The sequence below is a fragment of the Rattus norvegicus genome, chromosome 8 (assembly GCF_021556685.1).
Source record: "Rattus norvegicus strain SHRSP/BbbUtx chromosome 8, alternate assembly SHRSP_T2T, whole genome shotgun sequence".
NCBI lineage: Eukaryota > Metazoa > Chordata > Mammalia > Rodentia > Muridae > Rattus > Rattus norvegicus.
The window spans coordinates 11,102,388-11,122,625 of record NC_141541.1 but is presented as its reverse complement, the minus strand read 5'-3'; the positions used below and the strand labels follow the sequence as shown (position 1 = coordinate 11,122,625).

General features: G+C 47.5%; 1 protein-coding gene and 1 long non-coding RNA gene across 7 annotated transcripts in view; one reads left to right on the top strand and one right to left on the bottom strand.

The window, feature by feature from the left end:
• Positions 1–20,179, bottom strand: part of Tmem123 (transmembrane protein 123) — a 29,942-nt gene extending 9,763 nt beyond the window's left edge. Inside the window, 2 exon segments of one of the 2 annotated variants that reach the window (NM_001014205.2) lie at positions 15,739–15,795; positions 19,978–20,179. In NM_001014205.2, the coding sequence (NP_001014227.1) occupies positions 15,739–15,795; positions 19,978–20,068 (148 nt within the window). In that variant the 5' untranslated portion in view covers positions 20,069–20,179. 2 annotated transcript variants of the gene reach the window in all.
• The window catches only part of LOC102556477 (uncharacterized), a 67,478-nt gene continuing 66,690 nt past the window's right edge, over positions 19,451–20,238 (top strand). For 4 of the 5 annotated variants that reach the window (XR_015627047.1, XR_015627046.1, XR_015627048.1 and 1 more), the window contains exon 1: positions 19,456–19,541. This is a non-coding gene — a long non-coding RNA (uncharacterized LOC102556477). Of the gene's footprint in view, positions 19,542–20,238 lie in introns of all 5 variants that reach the window. The other variant, XR_015627051.1, reaches the window with a different exon arrangement.

Genomic DNA, 20,238 nt, shown 5'->3' with positions numbered 1-20,238 from the left:
TCGTGGTTCCTCCAAGCCTGGGCCCCATGCTGCAGCTGCAGCGTCTGCTCCAGTTCAGCAGCCAAAGCCCATGTGAAGTGCTCACCCAGACGCTGACTTCCCATCGACCATGTTCAAGACATCATGGGCAGCATCGACAAATATGTGGGCATACTTAGTCACAAGTATCTGAAGTGGACAAGCTTGGGTTTAAAGTCAGTGTCTCCCAACTTTGATTTCTGTTGTTTTCTGGTGGCGATGAACCTGCTAGCTGGCCCTTACCACCTACCAATATTGACGCACACAAAAAGGTTCCAGTAACAGAAACATCTGTGTTCTCATCAGTCTCTGTGTTAGTTTAAAGTCAGCTTGACACAAGCTAAAATGTCATCTGAGAGGAGGGAACCTCAACTGAGAAAATGCTCCCAGAAGATCAGGCTACAGGTAAGCTTGTAGGGCATTTTCTTAATTAGTTATTGATGGGGGAGGGCCCAGCCCATTGTGGGTGGTGCCATCCCTAGGCTGGCAGTTATGGTTTCTATAAGAAAGCAGGCTGAGCAAGCCAGTAAGCCCCCCTACATGCCCCTGCATTAGCTCCTGCCTCCAGGTCCTGTCCTATTTGAGTTCCTGTCCTGATTTCCAACGACGAACTGCAGTGTGGAAGTAAAAGCCACATAAATCCTTTCCTTCGCAAGTTACTTTGTTCATGGTGTTTTATCAACCCTAAGACAGTGCTGCCAATAAAGCCCAAGTGCAAGCATACACTCAACTGCTTCCAACGCAGAAGCCACTGAACTGAACTGAGGGCTTCATCACACTACTTCGCTTGATGATGACTACTCTCCATGGCTTACATTTTATGCAACTACTCCATTACTGTTCTCTGCACTAAACTCAACTGGTTTAACGTCTTTAAACTTTGTTCTAATTGGATACTTTATGTATTTAACATTTCAAATGTTATTCCCTTTCCCGGTCCCCCCTCCCATATCCTCTTCCCCTGATTGTGTGTGTATGCTCCCCTTTCCACTCACCCACTCCCACCTCACTGCCCTAGCATTCCCCTACACTGGGGAAATGAGCCTTCACAGGACCAAGGGCTTCCTCTCCTATTGATGCTGAACAATGCCATCCTCTGCTACATATGCAGTCGGAGCCATGGGTTCCCCCACATGTACTTTTTGGCTGATGGTTTAGTCCCTGGGGGCTCTTGGTGGTGGTGGTGGGGAGGCCTGTTTGGTTGATATTGTTGTTCTTCCTATGGTGTTGCAAACCTCTTCAGCTCCTTCAGTTCTTTCTCTAACTCCTCCTTTGGAGTTCCCATGCTCAGTACAATGGTTAGCTGCAAGCATCGTTATCTGTAACAGTAGGGCTCTAGCAGAGCCTCTCAGGAGACACGACTATCTGGCTCCTGTCAGCATGCACTTCTGGGCATCAGCAATAGTGACTGGGTTTGGTCATACGGGATGGAAATGGGATGAATCCCCAGATGGGGCAGTCTCTGGATGGCCTTTCCTTCAGTCTCTGCTCCACTCTTTATATGCTGGTTGTGGTAGCACATGCTGGTAGGATTTGCTGAAAGAGGCAGAGGCAGGAGGATCACCAGTTCGAGGCCAGCCTGGGCCAAACTTTTTATTCTAAGAGCTATACTGCTATACTGTTACATAAGTTTGTTACATAATCAGGTTTTTTTTTTTTTTTTTTTTAAATCTATTTCCCATGGTCCTTAGAATCTAACTACTACTGACTTCAAAATCCCACATCTAAGCGAGCTTTGCAGGCAGGACAAACTGTAAAGCAGAGGTTTTGTGGCTGGGCTAATGTTCCAATTCCTCCACTTGAGGCCTTGGCTAGTTAGGGAAGATGGATGGCTCAGGGCTCCTGTCCCTATTTCTAGGAGTCTTTGTTCGGGTTAGTCTAGTCTCACTGCTCTAGGTCTTCACCTCATCCTCGAATGGCCCCAGTGCCAGATGCTTCTCCCAGTATCTCCTCCTCCTCTACCTGATGATAACCTGTATCTTTACTGCCACGTTTATACCTGCCTGTCATTACAGCTTTTGTTCTTCCTACCGTCCACCTCAGCGGAGGCATTCTAGAGCTTTTTTTTTTTTTTTTTTTTTTTTTTGGTTCTTTTTTTTGGAGCTGGGGACCGAACCCAGGGCCTTGCGCTTGCTAGGCAAGCGCTCTACCACTGAGCTAAATCCACAACCCCATTCTAGAGCTTTTATCTATGTCCAATTAAGTCTCTGTGCCTCTCGGGATCTGACATATATTGCCTATGTCATTTGGGATACATGAAGTAAAAAATGAATCTGTTGAGTACTGTCAACAAAGGAAGCTGGCAAACATCAGTGAGGCAGCTGGCGGTTTATACAGCTTTAAGAGTCTAAGTGACCATGGTGTCCTAACTCCAACCTTGGCTTCTCCACTCCCACGTGCTGGACTCGATCCTAACAAGGATGCTAACAGGTACAGAGCGCCCACAGGTGTCAGCTGCTGCTCCAAGCATTTTGTCTGAACTAACTGTAATCCTCGTGGCCCCAAGAAGCAGTACTGGAAGGAAACGGAGTCACAAACCTTAAGACTGTACAGTAACTTCCCTCCTCCTAACTACACAGTACAGTGCCACTCCACGGTGGAGGTCTTGCTCAGCAGTGTGAGACCTGGCTTCCACCCTCACCACATGGGGGAGGCAAGGGGGCAAAGCCAGAAACAAACAGGAACTGTCTAAGAGCTACAAGAGCCAAAGGGATTTATTAATCCCAAGCACTGTCTGCACCTTCCAGCCAATCGGACCTCTGCCTCCATGAACTTTAGGCTCTCCCTGTGGTCAGAACCTACTCATTTTTACTCTCCCTCTCATGCATCGGGAGGCACAGAAGGTCCCCCACCTACATTTGTAGTGACCTGAATGAGAAATGTCCCCCACAGGTCTTTGTTCTGGAACACTTGGTCCCCAGTTGGGAGCACCTGAGACAAGAGAGACTTGATTAAGGAAGTGTGCCACTAGGCCAGGCCCTGTCTGTCCCATTTCTTGTCCCCTCTACTTTCTGTGTGCAGATGAAATAGGACTGGCGTGTTCCCTGACTGCTGGGCCAGTTTCGTGCTTCTGAGGCTCTGCACCCCTCTAAACTTCAAGCCAGAATAAATCCTCTCTTCCTTAGCTGCATCATAGCAACTGAAAGGAACTGAAACAACACTCTATGACCAACTTCAAGTGTCCGAACAACACTCTATGACCAACTTCAAGTGTCCGAACTTTCAAGGGTCACAGTCCCGCAAAGCTTTCAGGTCTGCAAGCATTGGCTGAGCCCAGGTCTCTCCTTGCCCCAGGCTTTTCAGCTAACTGCAGACTTCCAAAGCATACACAATAAGCTATTTTAAAAACAAGATGCCTGGGGACAAAGTTAAGGAAAGAACACCTGGGCTGGAACCCTGACCCTCTGTGGTGGTTTGAAGAGAAATGGCCCCCATATGTTACAGGATATTTGATCATACTGTGAACCCTGAGACTGTGTTATTTACTGGAAAATAATGTTTCTAGTTGTGGTGTGGCTCAGTCTTAGCACACACCTTTAATCCAAGAGTTCTCTGCTTGATTATTATGAACAGGATTAAATAAAGTCAACCACAGGTCAGGAGGCAGAGCAAGTAACCAGTTGACAGGAATAACATACTATCATTAAAAACCATAGAGAGTAGGGGGGAATCCAGAGGATGGTAGAGACACACAGGAAGTAGAAAGGAGGGACATTCAGTTTGGAGGAGGTTTTTTGCAACAGCAAGAGAGAGGGGCATTGCTTCTGGGATGAGACCTGAGGAGGAAGGTCGGCTGGGTGCTTTCTGTGCCTCTGTAAGCTATAGACTTTCTGTAGCTGTAATCCAGCTCTCATTGGTAAAACAGAACCATTGAGATTTTGTTAAAAAGCAACACCCACAGGCCCATGGGGAGTGGCACCATTAAGAGATGTGGCTTTGCTGAAGGAAGTAAGTCACTGGTGGGGGTGGGGTAGGGGAGTGCTCTGAAGCTTCAGAAGCTCAAGCCAGACCTAGTGGCTTCACAGTCTCTTCCTGCTGCCTGCTGATCCAGATGTAGAACTCTTAGCTACCTCTCTAGCAACATGTCTGAAGCCCTGCTACCATGTTCCCCAACATGACAATAATGGACCTCTGAACTGTAAACCAGCCCAATGAAATGTTTTTCTTTGCAAGATTCCTGGGGTCACAGTGTCTCTTCACAGCAAGAGAACACTAAGATGTAAGTTGGTATCAGGACCTGGGTGTTGCTGGAACAGGGCGGACTATGCTTCCTGATGCTACAATGTGGACTTTGGGTTAGAGAAGCAGCTGAATGCTTTTAAGTGGGCCTTAATGGGTCATACTGACAGTGGCAGTGGGGGTGATTTGAAATGTGGGGCCTGGCTAAAGAGGTTTCAGAAAGGAATTTTAGTATGTAAACCACATACTATTTGGAGAAAATATTTTATTTGGAGAAGAATGTGTCTGTTTTCTGGTCTTCGCCCAAAAAAATCTGCCTGAGGTTAAATTGAAGACTTATGGATTAACAGCTTTAGTAGAAGTGATTTCGAAACAGCCCAAGACTGACTGTGTGGTGTAGTTATTAGTGGCCATTTTTATGCATATCTATAAAGAAAAGGAGCAAGCTCAGAAAGGAAAAATACAGAACACAAGCATGAAGCTAAAGGGAATAAAGGGTGGTGACCCAGCTAAACTTCCGGCCAGCGAAAAGGAGTTAGAGGAAAGTTTAGGATTTAATCCCAGCACTGGGGAGGCAGGAGGTGGATTTCAGAGTTCAAGGCCAGCCTGGGTCTCCAGAGCAAGTTCCAGGACAGCCAAGCTTGGGCAATGGAGGAGACCACTGAAAACAGAGCAGGAGATGCATTTGAAAGAGAAGGCCTTGCTACGGCTTCAGCAGGAGAACTCGGCAGCTTTGGCCACGTGTTCTGGCTTTAGAATCAGGATAAGAGAAAGGGGTTGTAGAATCTCCTGACATAGGAAGGAACATGGCTGAGGCTAGGCATGTCAGGGGTGTCCCTGCAAGGAAGCCTTGAAAGGCCACTGTGTGAAGGTGAGCAGAGACCGCCTCAGAGATCTCCCGATGCCTGAGACGCCACATCGATGGCTGAGAAAAGCTGCGAGTAAGGAGTGGAAATGGCTCGAGAGAACTAAATGTGCTGCCGTCCACAAAATTAAACGGAGCTGGCGATCTGAAGAGCGCTCACATTCAGACGTGGTGGTAGACTATGGAGTGTGCCCAGCTGGCTTTCAGGCTTGCATTGGTCTAGTATTTCCTCACTGTGCCCCCTTTCTTCCCGTTTGGGATGGCAATCTCTCTCCTGTGCCATTCTGTTAGAAATATCTCATCTGCTTCTTCATTTTGATTTTAAGTCATTGCCGTGAGTCTTCAAAGAGACTTTGGACTTCTAAACAGGATTGCGACTGATGGATAATGAGAACTGAAGTCGAACCAAATACATTTCTCTATTATAATATGGTTACAAGCATACGGGGGCCAGGGAGTGGATGTGGTAGTCTGAATAAAAATGGCCCCCATAGCCCATAGGTAGTGGCACTATTAGGAGATGTGGCCTTGGAGGAAATGTGTCACTGGGGGTGGGCTTTGAAGTTTCAGATGTTCAAACTCATTGTCTCTTCCTGTGGCCTGCAGATCCAAATGCAGAACTCTATGCTTCTCCAGCACCATATCTGCCTACATGCTGCCATGCTCCCGCCCCACCATGATGATAATGAATTAAACCTCTGAACTGTAAGCCAGCTCCAATTAAATGTTGTCCTTTATTAGGGCTGCCGAGGTTGAACTGTTTCTTCACAGTAATAAAACCCTAACTAAGACAACCCCTAACACCAAAGGCTCCTGTGTGGAAAAACTGATCCCTTATAGGATTGGTGAGGTGTTGGAGGCAAAGGCCTGTAAGCCCAGCATTGGGGAGGATGAGCACAAGAACTCAGAAGAAATGTAACTCAAATTACAATAGAAATGCATCTAGAATCAATTTCTTCACTGGAACTATTCTATACTAAAGAGTTCATGATATACATAATAATTGTTTTATTTATTAATTCATCTATCTGTTTAATTTTATTTGCAGTGCCAGGTTAGAACTCTGGGCCTCCTATACACTAAACAAATGCTCTACAATGGTTCAAAATAACCTTCAGTTTTCCATTCTGTTAAGGAATTACAAGAACTACGTTGATTCTACACTATGAGAGAGGGAAGTTTACAGTACCCACATTGTGCTGTGTTTTGCTGCTATGTAACATGGAAAGCCTTTCTTTTCTTAAACTAGAAAAGCATGACAAAGAGAGCCTGTGGCATGTCTAAAATAATGCTCTTCCCAGCAAGATGTCAGCTGAGGAAGATCGTTGGTGACAGTTCCCACTGCCACACCAGTGAGCAGCTACTCCTGTCCCTAAGTGCTAAGGAAATCAGTGGATTCGTTTTGAAACAGCTATTTCTAATCAAGGTTTATTTCTTTCAAGCTTCGCGGAAAAGAGAAACACAAATCAAGACCAGCGGTTAAAATTGAAAGTAGTAAACAAGGCGCCAAGCACAGTGCGAGTCACTCAGCCACAAAGGCTGTACAAGGAAGGGTACCACAAAACTAGACAAACGGTTGTGAAATAGCTAGACTCAGATTCTACCTAGCAGTAGTAACCTTGCATGTAAATGCATTAAATCCTCCAATTAAAAGACTGTGACTAAATTTGGGCAGAATCCCAAGTCTATATCAAACTATACAGTTTTTATAATAAACTAGTAAGTTCAGCTGTTTGGGCACACACAAACTGGAAGTAAAAGGTTGGAAGACAACATCCCATGAAAATGGAACCTAAAGGAGTGGCCTCGTAGATAAAATACGTGTTACAACAAAAGCAGTCCAAATAAATATGACTGTTACACAATGCTAGGGGATTCAGTCCAGCAAGAAGTAACGGTTCAGAATGCACGTAACTCAACACTGTAGCTCCCAGACATCAAAGGCAAACATCAGTAGGTCTCTATGACTGACATCAGTCAACACTTGAACATTTCCTGGTCAGCATCAGGCAGCTCCCTTGTGCCTGGGTCTCCATGCAGAGGAGGAAGCGTGTGTGCTGATGAGTATCTGCATGTCTACTTACTCCAGCTACTCACGGTCACCACAAAGTGCAAAGGCCTTACTGCCTACCCACTGACGGACACAAGCACTGTACTGCAGACAAAGGAGAACGGTGTGACCATCCTATGACACAAATGGACTAGGGATCACGTAGTATGTGACATAAGGCCGAAACTGGGACTGACCGGCACCTGCTTACACACACACACACACACACACACACACGAGGACTCTAAAGAGTTTGGTGTCAAGGCCAGGCGTGGTGGGGAGCAGCCCCAGCTCCTCCAGGCTACAGTAAGGTGGACCACAAGAGACCACAATTATGAAAAATGGACAGACCTTGAAAAAAAATAAAAAGAAAAGGGAAACAAACCAAACTCAAACCAACCGTTCCTGCTCGTGCAGAAGACTGCATTTGGTTCAGAGCACCTGCTGGGGTGGCTCACAAGCACCTACAACTCCAGCATGAAGGGACCAGGGCTCCCTTCTGGCCTCCATGGGAATCTGCACGTGGGTGTAAACAGATAATTAAAACTAAGATGCTGCTGTAAATGTTGATACTGTCGCTGCTGAGATGAGGTGGACGGAAAGAGAGTTGGCACTAAGACGCGTGCTGGTTGCCCCGGAACCTCACCAGACAGCAGCGCTCCGGAGATGGTTCAGTGGCTAACGGGATGCCGACTTTTTTTTCCAAAGGATGTTTATGAAATGTCATCCAAAAAGCAATGACTGGAGAGCCATCTAAAACACAACTTGAATAAAGATGACAGCAGGGCTATGGTTTTGAAAAGCCTTCACGTATATTTATAAAGCACACAAAAATCAACATGAATACCTTCACAGGAGTCTTGCAAAGGGCAAAGTTTTAATTCCTGTCTACTTTGGAACAAATCGGAAATGATTCAATTTCATATTCATTTTCTTTCTTCCCCTCTCTCTTTTTACACTGGCATAAAAGGACTAATGGGGGTGAACTAACTTTGCAAAGGTTAGCTTTGATGTTTCATCAAGTTTCATGGCTAATCCAGGAACAGGTGCTGAGGACACGTGTATTAAGCTGACTTAAATGGAGTTAGTTATGACGGGACCCCTGCTATTCTCTGTAACGTCTCATGTTTCAGTTCGGAAACTTCAGCAAAGTTGGATTTCCCTGGAGAGTGTTCTCTCTTGACAGCTAATGGAAAGACTATGACGTTAAACAAGGTTAAGCAGTAAATCACAATATCCATCCCAGCAATGGCCTAGCTGCTGTTACTGCTGCCAGGCCGCTGCGGTGGGGCGTCTGCTCTGCTGTAAGCAGCCTTCTATGCAGTGGCCATTACCATAACATGGTCTAGAATCTGGCAAGAAAACATCCCTCACTTGCCAAATACCAGCAATTGTACTTTCTTCATTCTGCTACCTAATACTGCCATGCTGGTTCTGAGCAGGTAACTAAAGGCCCCTGAAGAGGAAATGCCACCCTGCTGGGGGCGGCAGGAAGGACACAGGACACAAGACATGAAGATAGGGACATAATATAGGCTGGAGAGAAGGCTCTGGAGTCAAGAGTGCTCAGGTGGTTTGAATAAAAATGGCCTCCAATGCTCATACATTAGAATGCACAGTCATCAGACAGTGGCACTATTTAAGAAGGACTAGGGGGCATGGCTTTGCTGAAAGAAGTGTGTCACTGGGGGCGGGCTTAGAGGCTTCAAAAGCTTACCCCTGGCTTGGCATGGATCTCAGCTTTCGGATCATTGTGTAGCTCTCAGCTCCGTCTCCAGCACCACAGCTGATTACTGCCATACCTTTGCTGTGATAATAATGGACTACAAAAGCCTCTTCTTAAATACTTTCTTCTATGAGTTGCCTTGGTCATGCTGTCTCTCCACAGCGATAGAACAGTGACTAAGACAAGTGCTTACTGCTCTTTAGAGGACCCACGTTCCTAAATCTCAGAGTGGCTCACACCTGTACCTCTTCTGGCTTCCGTGGTAACTGCTTGCATGTGCCAGATACACAGACACACAGGCACACAAACGCCAAGAGACACTGACCCATAGACACACCCACATGCAAAGAAGTAAAAGACTGCAGCAAGTTGTAAAGTGTATGTTAAAGTCAAAGGTGATAGGTAAGCCAACTGCCGGATTCCTTCCAGGGCTCGGGAGCCTCTGGTGCATGTGAACCCTTTTCAGTGGCAAAGTAAACTGCCTATCTTCAAAGTGTCACCACCCCGTCACTTGTATCTCTCATAGACTAGGAGGCACAGTAAGAGGGAGCCTCTCTTTTCTGTAGTCCACTTCTTTCTTCTTCCTCACACGGCTCCGCCCCCTGGGCTCTCTGGTCTGTTCTGACTGGCCAGTGGTCCATGTTAACTTCTCCCTTCCAAAGTCTCTAAATACAGGTGGGTGCGGGGTTAAGTGTCCGGTCACTGACCGCAATAACGAAACATTCGAACTCAGAATACCAGCTGCTACACCCAACCCCTCAGCTGAGAGCTTGTGCATCTGAGTGCCTCCCACCACTGCGAGGGCTTCAGAGCCATTTGTACTCAGTCAACAGGTTCCTAATCATGAACCCTGCTCTATGAAACGTCAACCAAATTGTGGGACTGCCCACCTCGGAGTCTTTCTGTGGCTTCTGTTGAATTGTAATCAACACAATCTACTTCAGCAAGTCTCTGTCCAGGTAGGAAGCCTTGGGACCAGCCTTTTCTATGTTCTCACAGATAAACACTGAGCAGAGATGTTATCCTGACAGGAAGCTGCCGGTGTCAGCATCCGCTGGAGAAGTCTTACCCAGAATAAAGCAGGACACAGGCTGACCTGGGCAAGAGGCAAGAGTCAAGGTTGCTTCTACACAGAATCTAATTGTGGCAACTCCCATGGTCACTGACTGCACCTAGGTGACTCCTGGCACCCAGGGCTGGAGTAGTCCGCACATTACTGCCGTCCTCAATGCAAAACACTTGCTCATTGCTCACTGTTCCAACAGTGACGTGTGCCAGGTCCTGCCCTGGGCCCTGGGCTAAGATGGTGACTGAAATCAGCACAGCCCCTTCAGGCACTCTTTATAGTTAGAGTGATAGGAAGCATCAAGTAAATGTAGCTTGGTGAGTCACTGGGGCGCACCCACACACGCACGCACGCACACACGTACATGCACGCACACACACACAAACACACACGCACGCATGCACCCACACGCACGCACACACATGCACGCATGCACACACACACGCACACACAAACACACACACGCACACACACACGCACGCACACACACATGCACGCACCCGCACACACACGCACACACAAACACACACACGCACGCACGCGCACACACATGCACGCACACAAACACACGCACACACACATGCACACGCACGCACGCACACACACACGCACACACAAACACACACACGCACACACATGCACGCACACACATGCATGCACACACAAACACACGCACACACACATGCACACACACGCACACACACGCACGCACATGCACGCACCCGCACACACACATGCACACGCACGCACGCACACACACACGCACACACAAACACACACACGCACACACACGCACGCACACACAAACACACGCACACACACATGCACACGCACGCACGCACACACACACGCACACACAAACACACACACGCACACACACGCACACACATGCACGCACACACACATGCACACACACGCACACACACGCACACACACACACGCACGCGCACACACACGCACGCACATGCACGCACCCGCACACACACGCACACACAAACACACACACGCACGCACGCGCACACACATGCACGCACACACATGCATGCACACACAAACACACGCACACACACATGCACACACACGCACACACACGCACGCACATGCACGCACCCGCACACACACGCACACACACGCACGCACACACAAACACACGCACACACACATGCACACGCACGCACGTACACACACACGCACACACAAACACACACACGCACACACACGCACACACATGCACGCACACACAAACACACGCACACACACATGCACACGCACGCACGCACACACACACGCACACACAAACACACACACGCACACACACGCACACACATGCACGCACACACATGCACGCACACACACATGCACACACACACACACGCACACATACACACGCACGCGCACACACACGCATGCACATGCACGCACCCGCACACACACGCACACACACGCACGCACGCGCACACACATGCACGCACACACAAACACACGCACACACATGCACACGCACGCACGCACACACACACGCACACACAAACACACACACGCACACACATGCACGCACACACAAACACACGCACACACACACACGCACGCGCACACACACGCACGCACATGCACGCACCCGCACACACACGCACACACAAACACACACACGCACGCACGCGCACACACATGCACGCACACACAAACACACGCACACACATGCACACGCACGCACGCACACACAAACACACACACGCACACACATGCACGCACACACAAACACACGCACACACACACGCACACACACGCACGCACATGCACGCACCCGCACACACACGCACACACAAACACACACGCACGCACGCGCACACACATGCACGTACACACAAACACACGCACACACACATGCACACGCACGCACGCACACACACACGCACACGTGCACACGCACACACACACACACACGCACACGCACACACACACGTGAGATCAAGGACTGCTCACCGAGGAGTGGAGTTGCGCATTCAGTGTTCAGCGCTCAGTGTGACTGACAGGTGACCAGCAGGCAGAGACAGGAGAGGACAGGACCTTAAGTACCAAGAACAGTCTGGGGAAAGGCCTTGAGGCAGGGGAGCAGGGAGAGTCTGGAGAAGGAGGAAGAGGAACAGAACCACTTGGGTTGTAACTTTTTCGGTGTTGGGTGCCAGGGACTTTATACAGCACCCCACCTACCCTGTGCTGTCCAGCTAAGAGGAAAGACTCAGAGAGAGTCCATATCACCCATAGTGAACCAACAACATGAACTACACACTGTGGGTAGACACAAAAAGCTGGTGGAGACAGCAAGCAGCCGAACTAGTTCTCAGAGCCCTCAGGCCAGTCTCTGAGCAGAAACACACCTTATTCGCTTTCTTTTTTTCCTTTTATTCTCTCTTTTTCCCTTTCCTTCCTCACCTCTCTCCCTTTCTTGGCAAAGTAGAAAGGGAACTCCATTCAAAGCAAAAATCATAAAATACATTATCTGGTAAGAGTTAGAAGGGGAATCTGTGATCAGACTATATTGTACAAAAAAAATTTATTCCCCTGGTGAGCAGTCTCCGGCTCTTAAACTCCGGAAAAGAAGCCTCACACAGTGATCGTTCTCTCGCTCATGTGGCCTACTGTTCATCCTGACTACGCAGCCCACTGCGAACTGTACTATTGTTCTTCTCTGATAGCTATTTTGCTTCTCTTGTTTAAAAAAAAATATAGAAAGGAAGGGAGGGAAAGGAGGAGGGAGGGAGGAAGGAAGGAGGAGGACAATGGACCACACACGGGAGAAGTATATTATAAGTACAGAGTCATAAAGTTTTCTAGTCCCCATGTTTCAAACACTGTGCTCATGAATTTCAGCTGGGAAAAACAACAAGAAAAACCCAAAAACACACATAAAAACAAAAACAAAATACCCCAAAGAAACCCAAAACTAACCAAAATCGAGTACTTTTAAAATTGTGTACACATTTACTGTGTATAACATGTTTTCGCCCACTGTGGAATGTCTAAGCCATGTCCTAACTCACACATTTATTCTTTTAGCAATATTCAAGAATGAAACATTGTTACTGGACTGACAAGATGGTTTGGCTGGTAAAGATACTTGCTACTAATCCTGACAGCCTGAGTTCCATCCCCAGGACCCACAGGGTGGACAGAGAGAACTCACTCTAGGAGGTGTCATCTGACCACCACACATGTGCACACGCACACAAAATAAAAAAAACAAAACAAAAAAATAAAACCCTCAAGCAATGATGTTAACTATTTACTATACATCACAAATTTTCCACACGAACCCTGAATTACCTTTATAACCAAAAAGGGGGAAAAGTCACAGATAAACCAGCAACAGCAACGAAAAGAATCCCAGTTACAAAAGCCGAAAGTGTTGCTGTGCATTCCACAGTACCATACAGCAACCAACCCTGGCTGAGTCATAAGCACATGGGGCTCCTGATCACAACTTTAGTGTATTACAGATACGGAAACAAAGCCAGGCTGGTGACATCACTCTAGCTGTTGAAGATGAAGAGTACAGTGGGCGAGACTCACTCAAAGACATTACGAAAAAAAAGAGTACTCACTTGTCTGAAGAATTAACAGAGTGGCCAGGACCCCTGCTTCTGGCCACCTATGTTTTTGACAGCTACTATGTCATCATTTGGTTTCCCTGGCTCCTGTGCAGGTGGTCACTGCTGATCTTGGGAGAAGGGGTTCACTCCAGTCTCAAGAGCACCAGCAACACGGTGCCCATACCAGTGATTTCTCCTTCCTGGAACATTCCTTCCTCTGGCATGGGTAGGGCTGGCTCTCTCCAGTCTTCAAGTCAGCTTAAACTATCCCACTTTATACAGGTCAACCCACACAGGAGCACCCGAAGCAGTGCTGTAGGCCTCTACTGCACAACCTATGTCTTATGCCCATGACCTATGTATGTCTGTATGTCTGTATGTATGTTTGTATGTATGTCTGTATGTATGTATTTTAACCTGTTCACCTCTTATCACCATCCAAAGTCATCTGTAATCCTCACTTCCTTATACTCCCATCCCATCTCTTGATGGAACATTCATGACTGCAAACACAGATCTGTTTTATTTAGTAAATGCCTTGTGCCTGAAATAGCACCAAGCCAAGTGGGTTATCTAAAAATACATCTGCTCACTAAGTGGGTATAACAGAGTGTGATTACTCCACTCCACAATCTGTGAGGAGGAATCTATGGACATCACACATTACCAGCAATCTTCAGGCGCCAGCGAACGAACACACGCACATGCGTGAATAACAGCATGAAGAACTGAACAGGTTTAGTGTGGACTGGCTCTTCATGGAAGTTAGGGAAATGCTCAATCAAGCCCATCTTTGTAACTCCCCCGCACCTTTTAAAGCTCTACTGTTTTAGGTTTTTAATGAGATCATTTTAGTTATAATTATGTGCACGTGTGCCTGTATGTGAGCCCTCTGATGTGGGGGCTGGGAACTGAGCTCAGGTTCTCCACTGATGAGAACAGAAGCTCCTAGCTGATGAGCCATCTCCTACAGTAATACACACACACACACACACACACACACACACATACACGCACACACACACATACACGCACACACACATACACGCACACACACATACACACACACGCACACACACATACACACACACGCACACACACACACACGCACGCACACACGTGCACATGCACACACAGACACACACACGCACTCGAGCACACACACAGACACACACACGCACACACGCACATACACACACACACGCACTCGCACACACACATACACGCACACACACACATACACGCACACACACAGACACACACACGCACACACGCACATACACACACACACGCACTCGCACACACACGCTCACACGCTCACATGCACACACACAGACACACAGACACACACACACACACGCACAAACGCACAGACCTTCCTTCCCTCTAAAATATGTCAGCTCCATGACGGGGTAGGTGCTCAGAGTCACCAGCCTGAGCCAGGAGGACTGCAGGTTCAAGACCAGCCTGCATCATGCAGAGAACTTGAGGCAGGCCTAAGCTGTGTTATATGGCGTGGTTAAATGAAGAAATTAACAATAATGTGAATCCTCATAATGGCAGGCACTGCAAACTTAGGGGTGAGTCAGTAATTTTATCTCGCCTATGTTCTGCTGTGAGAATATTAAACACAAAATACTTGAGGGAGTCAAGATGTAGCTCACTTTGTGTCCTGTGCACTCATATTGTGATGGTGTATCACAGACATGCAGGTAAGTACTGAGTAAGACCAGAATGTATGTAATCTCTTCCAGTTTCTAAGTAAGTCGGCATGGAGGACAAGGCCATTGAGAAGATGCCCTGCTTTGCAGTATGATTAACTTTAACCTGCAAGCTTGTGAGTACACAGCCCCAAGAAGGGGCTCATTTGTCCCACACTGAGTGAGCCGAGGGCCACTGTTCACTGAAGCTGGCAGGTTGGAGTGTGATGGGAAAGAGCTGCATTCGGAGGAAGCCAGGACAGTGCTGAGGGACTCTGCTCACTAGAGGGCCTGCAGTCACACATTCATAAGCCATATGCAGAATATAAAATACTTTTCCTGCAGTATTAAAAAAGCAGTATGTTTTGTTTTGGTTGAGACATGGCTTGTACTGCTTACTGTTTTCTGTCAATTTGACACAAGCTTTAGTCATCTGGGAGGAGGGAATCCCAGCTGAGGCTGAGGTTGTGTCAGCTTGAATACACTTCCCCGGGTAGCATGGCTATCGGTAGATAGAAGGAAACCTCGAATCCTTCAAATTTACCTGTCACATTAACATTGGCAGTCAGCAGAGGCACAGAGTGGTTTCCACTTGGAGAGCCTACAAAGATAAAGACATTCGTTATTAAAGTATACTGAAGATTTAACTTGGTACATAGCAGGAGCCCTCTGACCTTTATTTAAAGCCCTAAACCTTTATTGGTTTAGGGCTCCAAGGGGTCTACATTTTGAAGCCAACTGTCTGACCATCTTTGTGTGAAAGATATGAAGAGTTGCCACACCACTGGAAAGACAGTACAATGGGGGACCCGAGGAGGAGTTCAGGCCCACATGGCATAGTTGCCAGGTTGATGAGCCATCCATTGGACATGCTTACAGACAGGCTGTCCCTGCTTCCAGGGCTGCAGTGGGAGGGACCAGGGCTTTGAAAAAGGAACTGTGAGCTTGAAGAAACTGAGAGGCCTACTTAGTTTATGTGAATCCCGCATGCATACATACATCCCTAGCCCCAGATACAGTGAGTCTCTGAGCCTGGAGCTGGTATGCGGGGGGGGGGGGGGGGGGGGGGGGGGGGAGGGAACTTGCAGCCACAGATGGGCGTGGCCTACGGATGACAGTGGTATGGGTATGGGGGAGGGGAGGTAATACCACAGGAAGTTCTGCTTGTACTACTGTTGCTATGAAACATCCTGGAGCTGTCAGTTTGAGGCGGCATTGTTAGACCTTTCACACAGAACACAGAAAGCTTCCGTAGCAACTTGCACATGCTACCTTTTGGTGACAACAGCTTTGTCAAGGTGCCTGCAGAAGTGATCAGCTCGTTCTGGGTTGTATGGACCACTCTGGAAAGGCTCTCCTGGTTCATGTGTGCCTCATGGTCTTAAAACCACCACCACTCCTAGTGTCACTCAGTGGAGAGACGACATTTGTAGAATTCTCATTTTTCAGTGAAAATCTAATTTTTAAGCTAGTATCTTTTTTTTTTTTTTTTTTTTTTGGTTCTTTTTTTCGGAGCTGGGGACTGAACCCAGGGCCTTGCGCTTCCTAGGCAAGCGCTCTACCACTGAGCTAAATCCCCAACCCCTTAAGCTAGTATCTTAATATTTCAGTAGGTCAGGGGAATTAAGAGAATACTGTGCACCAGGTAAGCAACATTTCAGTGGCTTACTTTGGAATCTATAAAGACTCCAACCCACAAGGGAAGGGAGCTCAATTAATACTATTATTGTTCCTTGTCACAAGGACTGACCCTACTTTGAGTCACTCCCTGGGTAAGGAGGCACAAAGATGTTATTTATGTTTCTGACATAACTCACTCCCAACAACCTCCCTCACTCAAAACAAACAGAAGAAACTAAAATGCAAAGAAAAGTCAGCAATAATAACTGAAATCTTTAGCAACTGTGAAATCTGTTTGCCATGTATTTCCCTCTGGTTCACATGATTGTCCAGCATGAGAAGGAACTATCTGGCAGGTATCGAGTTGTGGCCAATAATACTAGGTGCTAATGGACAGAGGTTTCCTTCATCTTAGCCTCCTGGTAACTTTATGACGGGAGCATTGTTTTACAGCAACACCAACTGAGGTCCACAAAAAGCTACTCAGCTCTTTAGCGAGCCTGGATGTGGACTGGGTCGATTAACTGCAAAGCCAGTACAGATCTATGCTCCTCCTCTCATATCTTCCTGGTGTTACATCATCAGCTGCTCCTTCCTCAGCCATGTCATCCTGATTCCTCCCTCTTCTGGTGTCAAGGTGCAACCTATTAGCAAGCAATGGGTCCCACTGCTATGATACTCAGTACATCTCCATAGCATGGTCGACCTGTGTCTGGACTGCCACACAGACCTTAGTTACTGTCACTCCCAAGATAGGATTTCTCGGCAAAATATTTGAATGTTTGAACAGACACTTGCACGCATTTAGTTACAAGTTAATAAAAGTTATTTCATTCCCCTAAGGTTGTTGAAAGTGAATTTGTCACTTGCCATTAAAAAATATACTAACAGCCTCCCAGCCTGCCTCCCAAATGCTAGAACTAAAGATATGTGCCTGGAATCATTATTTATTGTATTATTTTGGTGTTTTGAGACAGAGATTCTCTATATAGCCCTGACTGTCCTGGTACTCACTATGTAGACCAAACTGGCCTGACCCTCAGAGACCAACATGCATTGTCTCTGGGATTAATGGTGTTTGCCACCATGCCAAGCAGAAGAGTAATTTACAAAGCCAGAAGTTCATGGCACCCTTCTCTCTCTTCTACAATACCCTGGACGGTGTTGTGGGGTGAAAGCAGTAAAGCTGGTACCAGCTGATACGGGCAGGCAGTGATGTGAAATGGTTGAGACTGGATTCTGCTCTGAAGCCAAACGTGTATTTCTTGTTTTACTCTAAGTTAGCTTACTGCGTGGAGTCTCGGATTTCTCAGCTGTAAAATGGATATGGTTGGTGAGGTTTCCAAGGGTGATTTACAAACCTCAATTTAGCATCGTGGTGGTTGTGGGGAACAATGGCAGGAAATGTACCTGGGGTTTTAGTTATGTTTCAGAACACTTAAAAACCACCATGTATTGTAATGCTAACTGTACCAATTACATGCCACACACAAAGATTACAACAGTTATTTGGTTTTTGGTTTGCTGTTGACATTTTTAGAGATACTGTCTCCTTTATGTAGCTCAGGATGGCCTTAAGAAATGCTCGATTAGCCAGAGGCCTCGTCCTGACACTCCGTAACAACACCTTTTAGCTCAGTTTGAAGGTATCTCTACAGAACTGAATTAATTGATTCTATTAGTTTATGAAATCAGGGCGTCAGAGCATTTCAGGTTTTCTAAATAGCACTAACCTCTCTAGTGAGACACTCATAAACACTACATAGTGAGAAAGTCCAACAGCAACAGTCACAACAAAAAAACATGTTCGGAGGGCAAAAGATAGAAAAGGGCACTCCACTTCAGCCAGTAACTAGTGAGAGGAAAAATCAGATGTATTTGTACAAACAAGGCAAGTAGCTGGGGAGGGTGACGGCCTCCTCCCATAAAGTCTACTATTTGCTCTAAGACAGAGTCTCAGCGTAATTATACTGTCCATTCTTTCCTTAACTGATCTCAGAAGTAGGTCTGCAATTCCAGTTTGTCACAGGTACAAGTCAAAAGAGCAAACATAAAACATAACCAATCGAGATGAAGGGGCACTATAATCCCTTAAGTAGAGTTAGGAATATCAGAAGACCAAGGCTGTCTTCAGCCACATAGGGAGTTCAAAGCATGGTTGGGCTGCTGGGTTACAAGAGAGCCTGATTCAACAAAACAATGAAATTCAGCACAACAAACAGAAATAGGGTTGTTTAATTCACCGGATTATTCCAGCAAAAGCATCTGTTGGGCCCAAGTCATCTGCTAAAGTAAACTGACTGGTTATCCACAGAAGAGACTGAGAAAGAAAGAAAGAAAGAAAGAAAGAAAGAAAGAAAGAAAGAAACAAACAAACAAACAAACAAACAAAAAACCCAGAAGGGCTGAACTGAAAATCACAAAGCCTTTAGTCATTTAAAGTTTCTTATCCTAGTTTACTATTTCTCTAGCGACTGGATTCTAGTAGGTGACAGGGGACAATAGAATTTTCACAAACTCAGAGTTCTTCTCAAAGTGTCCAAAAGGTCAAGGTCTCAAAGGGAAACAAAACCTCCAACATGTAAGGCTGTTAACATCATCTTGTTATGACCTTAATGATGACGTCGTGGGCTCCGGACCACAGAGACCTCAAGGCTGCTGCGCTGGTGACTCGCTGCGGTAGTGGCCACGGTCCGAGCACAAGCATCACCTGCGCAGGGGAACAAGGTGCATACACCCAAGGTTCCCACCTAGCCGAACTGGCCCCGATCCAAGGTCTGGGAGTACCTTCGGCAGGAAGCTGTGTGGGTAAAAACTCAGACCTGTTTCTGCGGCGGTCAGCGGACGTATTTCAATCTACAGATCTTGCTACCGGCCACAGAACTCCAGGGAAAGGCTGAGGACCAACATGGGTCTTCGGCGGAAGGGCCATCCCGGGGAAAGTGAACACGTTCTGCGCATCACGCTGGTCTGCCGCCCCCAAGCAGGGGAGGGCCGGAATCTCATTCCTCAGGTGGCCCGCCGGCAAGTGAGACACCCGCCCCAACTTCAGTTCCCCCTTCGCCCGCGGAGTCTACCGCAGAGGCGTGGAACTTTCCACGCGGACGCCGGACGTGGAGAGGCAGGCCGCCGCAGCGCGCTTCCTCTCCGCCTGCGGACTTACCCTGAGCATAGGTCTCCTGCGCCACGGCCCCGGGCAGCGCCAGCACCTGCAGCGCGCCCAGAAGCAGCGCGGCCCGCGCGCACAGCGCCATTGTTTCCAGGGCCCCTGAGCGCCCGCAGCAACAGCCCGGCGCCCAGAGCTGCCCTCCGCGCCGTACCGCTCCCCAGCAGCCGCCGCCGCCGGTCCCCCCCAGTGACCAAATAGGGATAGGGCCAGGAGGTCTGGGGCGGAGCCAGGGCGTGGTCCGCAAAGTAAGGAGGG